This window comes from Triticum aestivum, chromosome 3D (genome assembly GCF_018294505.1).
Source record: "Triticum aestivum cultivar Chinese Spring chromosome 3D, IWGSC CS RefSeq v2.1, whole genome shotgun sequence".
Taxonomy (NCBI): Eukaryota; Viridiplantae; Streptophyta; class Magnoliopsida; order Poales; family Poaceae; genus Triticum; species Triticum aestivum.
The window spans coordinates 618480571-618491083 of NC_057802.1; the positions used below are offsets into that span (position 1 = coordinate 618480571).

Consider the following 10513-nt stretch of genomic DNA (forward strand, 5'->3'; position numbering starts at 1 on the left):
GATGAGTCATTTGGGGAAACAATCCTTTGAAACTAGCAATAACATGGGTCATTTGGTTTGAAAGCCACGAATCTTCATACTCGATAGCTAATTTTGAAAAGACTTTTTAAAGATATTTGGCTTATTCCAAGTTTTTATTTTATATGGTTACTAGGACATAAATTATGATTTAACACGGAGGTATTACATTTTTTAATTATTTTGAATTGTTTATGCCGATTTCAAAATGCGGTCGAAACGGGGGGCATGACCGGTGATAGCCAGGGTGGAATCTTGCAAAACTCTTGTTGGATATATGATGAAATAACCACTTTTGTACCTAGAAATGATTTTTAGAAAACATAAAGAGCAAACTATCAAGCACATGTAGTTCAAATTTGACTCCGTTCCAACTGAATCGATGGAAATTTGTCTTTATGAGGAGAGGTATATAAAAATGATTGGACATGTAAATGTTTAGTCAATTGTTAATAAAATATGGTCTAGTATTTTCAAAAATGGAGTGGTTCAAACTTACACAAAATAGTTGGTAGCTTCTTCACAAAAAACCCCTACTTTCGACACCAGGAAACAAAAAAACAGATTTTTCGTGCAACGGAAATGAAAACTTTCTTCGGCAAACTTGTTGGCCATTCCAATATGCACACTTTTGCAAACTATGAGATCAATTGGGAAAACTATCCTTCGAAACTAGCAATAACATCGGTCATTTGGCTTGAAAGCCATGAATCTTCATACTCGATAGCTCGTTTTGAGAACACTTTTTTAAAGATATTTGTCTTATTCCAAGTTTGTTATTTTATAAGTTTACTAGGACATAAATGATTATGCAAGGCGGAGGTTTTACATTTTTTTGAATTGTTTATATCAATTTCAAAATGCGGTCAAACCGGGGGGGGGGGGGGGGGGGGGGGCATGGTTGGTGATAACCAGAGGTGGAATCCTGTAAAACTCTTGGTGGATCTATGATGAAATGACTACTTTTGTACCTTGAAATGATTTTTAGAAAAATAAAAAGCACACTATCAAGTACATGTAGTTCAACCGTTCCTACTAATGAGCCCGTTCCTACTAAATCAGTGGAAATTTCTCTTTTTGAGGAGAGGTTTATAAAAATCATTTGACATGCAAACATTTGGTCAATTGTTCATAAAATATGATCTATTAATTTTGAAAAATGGTATGTTTCAAATTCATATCAATTTTTTGATAGGTCCTTTGCAAAAAACCCCTACATTCGACACTCGGAAAATGAAAAATGGATTTTTTGTGCAATGGAAATGAAAACTTTTTTCGGCAAATTTGTTGGCCATTCCAATATGCACACTTTTGCAAAATATGATATCTTTTGGGAAACTATCCTTTGACACTAGCAATAACATCGGTCATTTGGCTTGAAAGTCATGAATCTTCATACTCGATAGCTCATTTTGTGAAGACTTTTTAAAGATATTTTCCTTATTCAAAGTTTGTTATTTTATATGGTTACTAGGACATAAATGATGATCAACGCGAAGGTTTTACATTTTTTGATTATTTTTTGAATTATTTATATCAATTCAAAATGCAATCAAAATGGGGGGCATGGTTGGTGATAGCTAGGGGTGGAATCCTGCAAAACTCTTGGTAGATCTATGATGAAATGACTACTTGTGTACCTAGAAATGATTTTTAGAAAAAATGAAAAACAAATATCAAGCATATGTAGTTCAAATTTGAACCCGCTCCTACTGAATCAGTGGAAATTGCTCTATTTGAGGAGAGCTGTATAAAAATCATTTGACATGCAAACATTTGGTCAATTGTTCATAAAATATGATCTAGCAATTTTGAAAAATGGTATGGTTCAAATTCATATCAAATTTTTGATAGGTCCTTCAGAAAATAGCCCTACTTATGGCACTCAGAAAATAAAAAATGATTTTTTTGTGCAAAAAAATGAAAAATTCCTTTGGCCAAATTTTTGGGCACTGCAATATATGTACACATTTGCAAAATAGAATTTGCAAACATTTTGTACAATAAAATCTGTTTCCTTTGTGTAAGTGTCAATTTTTTTCATTTCAAAAAATTGGAATGTATTAAGAAAATTGTGGTATTTCACGTTTACAATTTTTTGTGACAACTATTACACATATAATGCCTCTGTGTAAAAGGATTTGATTTTTTTGATTTTTGTTTCAATTTCTTTGTTTATTTTTAAAGTGCCTAAAGAAGCACACAATTGACAGCCTTCTCATCCGTGGAAAATTTGAGCCTTGGATCGATGACATGGCGCAGATCCATCCATCCACATCTATCTCTCCCCCCACATCCATCCATCCACATGGCGCAAGTTTTCTGACTCGGATGACATATTGTATCCAAGTCCCTAGGCCTCATTAGCCAGCTCTTGGCAGACCCATGTGGATAATGTATATCATATGCTAGACACTAGTTGACCTCGAGATCGCTTTGTGCATGTTAGTTGCTTCTTTTCTTGTGCCAACAATTACTAATCGAAAAACTATGCTGTAAACATGGTAACATGGGGTGTGACATGGTGTTTGGTGAATTTCTCCTTTAACTGATGTAAGAGTGCCCGGCCTCACAATGATTTCACCCTTTGATCTGTCCTGTTTGGTCACTCTACCTCAGTTTAATGATTTTATTTATCTATCAGACTACTCCATGGCCATTTGATTGGAAGCACCCACATCTTTCAATCCACTAGCAAAATTTGATCGCGTGAGTCAATTTGCTTGTAGGATGTTGAATTAATTGTGATGAATTTCTTTGCTAACAACTTTTCCCCCAAATCACTACTGAAAAAGCTCGTACACCGAGTACTGTGATATATTGAAAGGAACATTTTTTCTTGAAACCTTATACGAATAAAGAAAAAGAACAATTTGCAACTAAAGTTGGCAGAAAAAGTACTGGTGCATACCTAGGCTTTGCGTGGGGCCACTTGCTCAGAGGTACATCAAGGGCTATATATACCCCAGACCGTCGGGAGCCATAACAGCCATGGATCATCTCCTCCTTTTCTCATTCAAATCAGTCATGCATTCAAAATCCGCTTTCCTTCTGATCGTGGTGGCAGTTAGCACCACGGCCATGGTGCACGGCCACCCTGCCGCTAGCACTCCGGCGGCACGGTTCTGGGAGCAGGCCCTCTCCGGCACGCCTATGCCGGAGGTGCTAGCTGATTTTGTTCAGAAAGGTAATCTTTGCTTACATGTTTAATTATATGTTTGGTATATAAATACCTAAAAGGTTTTCCTTATATATAATCACTATCAAAAATGCACGTCTGTTCTAATATTAGGCTGCTCGGCTGTGCTGGCTTAACTTATCTGCAGCTGCAGTAGCCAGGTAGCAGCAGCGACAGTACACATTCAGTTCAATAAGCCACAGCCCAATAAGCCTATTCAGTTCAAGCGATCGAGCAAGCCATGATGTTCTGAGATGAGATTTCGTACTGTGATTGAGCATATAACCATCTAATTTGTTTTCCTAAAAACACTCCAAAAATTCAGTTTTAGCACAAGCTAAAAAAACCCAACAGGTCCGATCAACAAACTTCCTCCTTATATTTCTGCGCTTTTGCACTCCTCGTTCATCCATGGGTCGCTTGTGGAGGTGCGGGGATAGAGGTTCAGGTACCTCTTTATCCGCCAAGGACGACAGAGCACCGTGCATGACTTCCTGCTGCGCGCTCGATCTAGCAGCGCGACTGGTAGAAGAGGCTGTGCTGTACGTGGGCTACTTCAGACATCATCAGAGTTACAATATGACTTGCTCCTTGCTGCAAAGCTGCCGCTCTTAATTTTTTAAAGCTCGTGGTGCAAATTTAGGTTTTCATACAACTAATCTTGGAAATATTGGAGGATGGGTGGTGTTCTGCATGCTCCCAATTTTTTTATTTCTTTTTTGGCAAGCTTCAGAAGCAGTTTTCTAGCACTCATTTTTCAAGTTCGGTTGGAAATGATCTAACTCGTGTGAGCATCGATCGTGAGTAACGGGACAATAAATAAGTTAGAACTTTAATCTCTAATTTATCATGTACTTCTTCCTCTATTCCAAACTGTAAGCAAGAATCTTAGAGATTCAAAGAATTTTAAGTTTGACAAAAATTATAAAGAAATCTACAAATATTTGTGACATCAAATAGGTATACTATGAAAATATAATTAATGAAGAATCTAATAATACTTAGTTGACATCATGAATGTTATTATCTTGTCATATAAATTTGGTCAAACTTGAGAAGCTTTGACTCTTCAAGATTCTTGGAATGACTTACAATTACTACTCTTAGTAAACTGACTAGAACTCTTATACTTTATAAAAAAATTAGAACTGTAAAATTCAATTCATCATGTACTACTACTCTTAGTAAAATCGGCTAGAAGTTCTATACTATGGAGAGTGATGGGACACATCGGAAGAGAGTCTAATATGGACCAAAATTCAGAGGAATAAATTTTCGCCTTTTAATATTAGGGAACGTATCTGGTGCAAACCAACCTCTCCGTGCAACCGTGCAAACTTCTAATCGGAGCTACAGGATGTTGATCCAAGGGGGCGCATGGGGGAATGGAAGGGGGATTCGCAAAAGCGTGATTAGGGGCGGGCGGTTAAGTGTAAAATTACGTAATCCCCACGCCCCCTTGGATCAACATCCTATGGCCCAGATTAGAAGTTTGCATGGTTGCGAGGAGAGGTTAGTTTTGTTGCTTTAATATTATGTATGTATATATAGAGTATGCATGGATATAAACATTGACTTTGTGTTCTGGTGCAGGAATCGATCTGTCACCGCTTGTGGAGCAATACTCTGCACAGCCCAGTATCGGCATGTGCACACTGTTCAACACTATCTGCGACGCGCGGACAGTGGCGGAGACCGGCATCTTCTTCCACGAGGCCGAGCTACATCCGGGCAGCACCATGACCCTCTCTTTCCCAGCGGAGGCGGAGACAGCCATCCTCCCGCACGACGTCGCCGGCAAGGTCCCCTTCGAGAACCTAAGCGACGTCCTCTCCACGTTCCACATCTCACCAGGCTCCGCTGAGGCGGCGCAAGTGGAGGACACCCTGCGCAAGTGCCAGCAGCCGCCAATCGCCGGTGAGATGAAAGCCTGCACCATGTCGCTAGAGAGCACTGTAAAGGCCGCCATGGAGATGCTCGGCACCACCATCCAGCAGGGTGGTGGTGGTGGTGATGTGTGGGCGGCCACGTCGACGCTCCCCCGCGGTGGCCTGCTACCACGCCGGGAGTACATTGTCGAGGAGGTCACCAAGCTAGAGGGCACTGGCTACGTGGCCTGCCACAAGGTGCCGTTCCCATACGCCGTCTTCCATTGTCACATCGCGCATACGGGGTATATAGGTTACAAGGTCACCCTCCACGGCCGCGGCGACGACGAGGGCCCGGTGGTTTCCTTGCTGGCGTTCTGCCATTTCGACACCTCCCGCTGGAATCCGGCACACCCGGCGTTCCAGATACTCAAGACCCACCCTGGTGCCGGTACGTCGGTGTGCCACTTCATGTCGTATGGCAATCTCGCGTTCGTCAAGAAGGCACGCACAGCCTAGCTTGCCACTGCATCCTTCGTTGCGCGCTACATACGCCAGTGTTGTGCTCTGGATATCAACGTGGCGCTCTTTTTTCATATATGCACCGTAAATGTGTAAACGTGGGCATATGCATCCGTTCTAGTAGCTACGACGGCGTCTTCTATATATAGAACAAGAATAAGAATGGCGCCATGCATATATAGTTCTAGCTTTGGCATCAGAAGAAAATATAAGGGTGTAGCAATGGTACGGTGTGTGTCCAGGTTTGTTTGGATGGATGTTATATGTAAGTACATGTCGCTAGTGTTGGTGAGTGGGGGCTCCGATCCGATCCTACATATTGCTAGCTAGTGCTGGTACATGTCATTGTTACTACTGTATGAAACTTGTGTGGTTGGTCCTGTGTGGCCTAGCTAGCGTCGGACATACTGTATTATCGTGTTATGTGTATGAATAAATATGTTTAAGTATGTATATATAATTTATTCTAAAATCGATTGTAAAATATTCTACAATGGATTCACTCCTATAAGGCAACTTCCAAGGAAAAAAAATAAACATGAAAAAAATTACCCACCCCATGTCCCACTCCCATCCTAGCTCTCTCTCCCCTTCCCGATCCCATACTTCACCACAACCGACCGTCATGGCCTCCTCCTCATCCCAGCGCCGCCCCCCTCCACAGGCCTCCTCTCGCGCTAGCGGCCGGCCTCCTCCTCCCCGCGTCGCCCCCCTCAACGGCCCCTCCACGGCCTCCTCCCCGCGCCAGTTGCCGGCCGCCACGGCCTCTCCTCCCCACGCCGCCCCCTCCATGGCCTCCTCGACGGCCTCCTCCCCGGGTCAGCGGCCGGCCGCCACGGCCTCCTACTCCCCGCGCCGCTCCCCTCCACGGCCTCCTCCCCGCGCCAGTTGCCGGCCGCCACGGCCTCTCCTCTCCATGGCCTCCTCGCCGGAATCCTCCCCGGGCCAGCGGCCCGCCGCCACGGCCTCCTCCTCCCCGCTTCGGCCCCCTCCACGGCCTCCTTCCCACGCCAGTTGCCGGCCGCCATGGAGTACTCCCCGCGCCGCCCCCTCCTCCATGGACTCCTCGCCGACCTCCTCCCCGGGTCAGCGGCCGGCCGCCACGGCCTCTCGTCCCCGCGACGTCCCCCTCCATGGCCTCCTCCCCAACCGAAGACTCAAATAACCCTCAAGTTTTATGTGGGAGTGCCTAAAAATGCAAAGCATTTGATGGAATAGGCTCCACATTTTTCCTAAGCCCTTTGGTATTTTTTCATAACCCATTTTGTCTTCGGTGGATTAAAATATAACGGAAATCAGTAAATAGAAAAGTGGCCAGAGGCCTTACCTGGCTACTGGGCCGCGCTGGCCCAGCCCACGCTCACCAGCCCCTCGTCCTTATTCTCCCCCGTGTCGCCTCGCCTGCGGCTGAGTGCACCCGCGCCGGCCACCGCTCGCCACGCCGACGGGAGCAGGTGGGCGAGGTGATAAGCCTCGCCTCGGGTCGTCTCTCCTGGCCGCCCTCCTCCATTTCCCCCTCTCTCCCTAGCTCGCTCGCCTCTCCTTTCCTCTCTGCCACCGCAACCGAGCGCCACCGCCGCCTCTGCTCCGTCGACCCCGCGCTCTCCGGCGTTCCCGTGACCCACCACCATGTCTGTGAGGCGTGCCGTGCCCGACCACGTCGCCTACGTCTACTAACCGAGGTCGGGGAGCACTACTCCGACCCCGACGAGCTTCCCCCTTCTTCTGCATCTCCGGCGCAACCCGGACGAACTCGAGCCCGTCTGCAGCTACTAAACTGTCGACGGCAACTGTGTACCACACCGTGAGCCCCTTCCTCCTCCCTCCTCTCTCCTGTCACCGCTAGTTGCCTGTAGGCGTCGTTCCCTTCGCGCCCGAGCTCGCCGCTGCACGAGCTCATCGCGGGCCACGTCCCGATGTCCTTACATCTGTGCCAATGTGTCCATCGTGTTCGCCCGCGCGGGTAGACGCCATAGAAGCTCAGCACTGCTCGTCTTGCTCGTTGTGGCGCCATTTGCGAACTTGCCGTGCTTCGGGCCTCCGTCGTTCACGTCGCCGGTGAAGTTTCCGACCACCTCAGCCCGCGAGGTTGCCGCGGTTGGATGCGGCTCAACCTCTGCTCCCGAACGCGCCCAAGCGCGATGCGAATGGAGCCCCGTACGCGCTTTCCGACCGTCTCCGGCGAGAACGACGCCGCGGTTAGCTCGCCGGAGCGATTTCGGCGGCCGCGCCGACCTGGCTGGCGGTGGGGCCCACCCCTGTGAGGCTGTCAGTGGGCCCCAGTGTCTCACTTGACCGCGTTGACTATGAGAGTCCGGGACTAGGATGTCCTCGGGCGTCTGGTCTATTGATGTGGCCCGGACTAATGGGTCGTCAACATACAAGACAGAAGATTATCTCTCGTGTCCGGTGGGGACTCTCACGTGCGTGGATGGCAAGTATAGGTGTCCGGATATTTTACTCATTTCTGTAAAACTGACTTTGTACAACCCTAAGCCCCTCCGGTGTCTATATAAACCGGAGAGTAAGATCGGAGGCAGGATCACAACAACATTGCTAGGCTCGCTATCTAGGGTTAGCCGAATCGATCTCGAGGTAGATCAACTCTTGTAACCCCATATACCCTCAAATATAATCAAGCAGGAGTAGGGTTTTAACTCCATTAAGAGGGCCCGAACCTGGGTAAATACTGTGTCCCTTCTCCATTGTTACCATTGATCTTCAGATGCACAGCTTGGGCCCCCTACCTGAGATCTACCGGTTTTGACACCGACATTGGTGCTTTCATTGAGAGCTACGATGTATCGTCAACAGCAGGATCGATGGCTCACCTTTTCACCAACGATGACGTTGTGTCCAGGGAGACCTTTCTTCCTGGACGGGTTTTCGTGTTCGGTGGCTTTGTGCTTCGAGCCAACTCGATCGGCCGCCTTGAGCAAGTCGACACTTATGCCCCTGGCCACCAGATCAGGTTTGGAAACCTGAATTATGTTGCTGGCATCCGAGCAAACCTATTATTCGACGGGTTCGCGGCCTCGGCCGCCACCCTGTGTCCCCTCCAAGATGGCTCTTCAGATCCCCTGTCAGATCCCATCCAGGGGTCAACACCCACCTCAGCCTTAGATCCGGCGCAGGTCTCATTGTCCGAAGATGGGAGCATAAGCCCCGCCGGACTTCTTCCCCTTACCAAAGACCCAGAAGCAGGCTTAGACCTGGCTCTGGGCAACCGTTCCGAACTGCCGAGGTCTGCACTTGGCGTGTCCGATCAGGCGCTCCATGCCGAACACAACGTGGCAGACCCACGATTTCCGGTCCCACTCCCACTCTTAGATGAAGCATTGGGTTTGATGCAGTCTATCGCCATCACGGAGGCTTTACCTCCGAACTGCACCCAACTCGGACTAGGGGCTTAGAGAGGGGAATTTTACACCCCACCAACTACCCACTTGATAAGAGTTAGAAAATAGGGTTTAGGTTTTTCCGTGGGGCAAAGCCTCTCCACGTCTTTCTATATATATAACAATCAGCATACAATTACATACGTACAGGGTACGTGTACATGACACGCTAGACCTATTTTAACACTCCCCCTTAATCTGAACTTCTACTATGTACAAGGTTTAGATTGGTACTAAAACGGTCTAGCATCTGTCTGGTGGCTGGTTTTGTAAACACATCAGCTAGCTGATCGTTAGAAGAAATGAATCTGACCTCAAGAGCTCCAGAAGCAACACGCTCATGCACAAAGTGAAAATCAATCTCGATGTGCTTGGTACGTGCATGGAAAACTGGGTTGGCAGTCAGATATGTGGCCCCTAAGTTATCACACCAGAGAATCGGAACACGCTGCTGAGACACTCCAAGCTCTTTGAGTAGTGACTCTACCCAGATGGCTTCAGCAGCTCCATTCGCCAAGGCTTTGTACTCGGCCTCTGTGCTCGACCTCACACTGTTGGTTGTTTCTTCGAACTCCAGGAAATGAGGTTCGGTCCAACGAATATGGCGAAACCTCCAGTTGATCGACGATCATCCGGACAACCTGCCCAATCTGCATCAGTGAAGATACAAATGCTAGTAGAGACAGCCTTGCGAAATTTCAGCCCTGTGTGTAACGTTCCTTTCACATAGCGTAAAATCCGCTTAACAGCTTCCCAATGAGCATCAGTGGGCTGTGAGAGAAACTGACACACCTTGTTCACTGCAAATGAACTATCCGGACAGGTGAGTGTTAAATACTGCAGTCCACTAACAACACTGCGATACCGGAAAGAATCATCGGTACTGAGAGGCCGTCCAGACACTCGTGCAAGCTGCTCGGAAGTAGACAGCGGTGTGGAAGTAGGCTTACAATTCTCCATGCTCACACGGTGTAAAAGATCCAAGGCATACTTCCGTTGAGTCAATGTCACCCCCCCTGAATTGTAGGACGCTTCCAGACCAAGAAAATACTCCAACGGCCCAAGGTCCTTGATAGGAAAACTGGCAGCGAGGGCATGAACAAGACCATCAACCGCACGTGGAGAAGATCCGGCAATGACAATGTCATCCACATAGACAAGCATATAGATCTGAACATCGCGATAGCGGAAGAAAAACAGAGATGTATCTGCTTTGGAGGAGGCAAAACCCAAAGCGAGAAGACGAGCACTGAGCCGAGCGTACCATGCACGAGGGGACTGCTTGAGTCCATAGAGTGCGCGCTGAAGCTTGCACACATGCGAGGGAAAACAAGCATCCTCGAAACCAGGTGGCTGCTGCATATAGACGTCCTCGGAGAGATACCCATGAAGGAAAGCATTGCTGACATCAATCTGCCGAAGACTCCAACCGCGAGAAACATGCAAGGCAAGAACCAAACGAACGGTGGCCGGCTTGACAACCGGACTAAAGGTATCACCATAGTCAATGCCAAGCTGCTGTGTGAAAC

At 47.3% G+C, this 10513-nt stretch overlaps 1 protein-coding gene across 1 annotated transcript; it reads left to right on the forward strand.

Annotated features, from left to right (window-relative positions):
- The first annotated feature begins 3017 nt into the window (after window positions 1–3017).
- Window positions 3018–6058, forward strand: LOC123081055 (BURP domain-containing protein 13). The gene is made up of 2 exons (XM_044504021.1): window positions 3018–3205; window positions 4790–6058. Exons 1-2 carry the CDS (start codon window positions 3046–3048, stop codon window positions 5581–5583), a joined length of 954 nt encoding a protein of 317 aa, XP_044359956.1. The 5' UTR covers window positions 3018–3045; the 3' UTR covers window positions 5584–6058.
- Window positions 6059–10513: the final 4455 nt, after the last annotated feature.

Bases quoted from the DNA above. Each gene is read 5' to 3' on its own strand.
- LOC123081055 (XM_044504021.1), top strand. From the start codon at position 3,046: ATGCATTCAAAATCCGCTTTCCTTCTGATCGTGGTGGCAGTTAGCACC. The intron at 3,206-4,789 runs GTAATCTTTGCT...GTTCTGGTGCAG, and splicing joins AGCTGATTTTGTTCAGAAAG to GAATCGATCTGTCACCGCTT.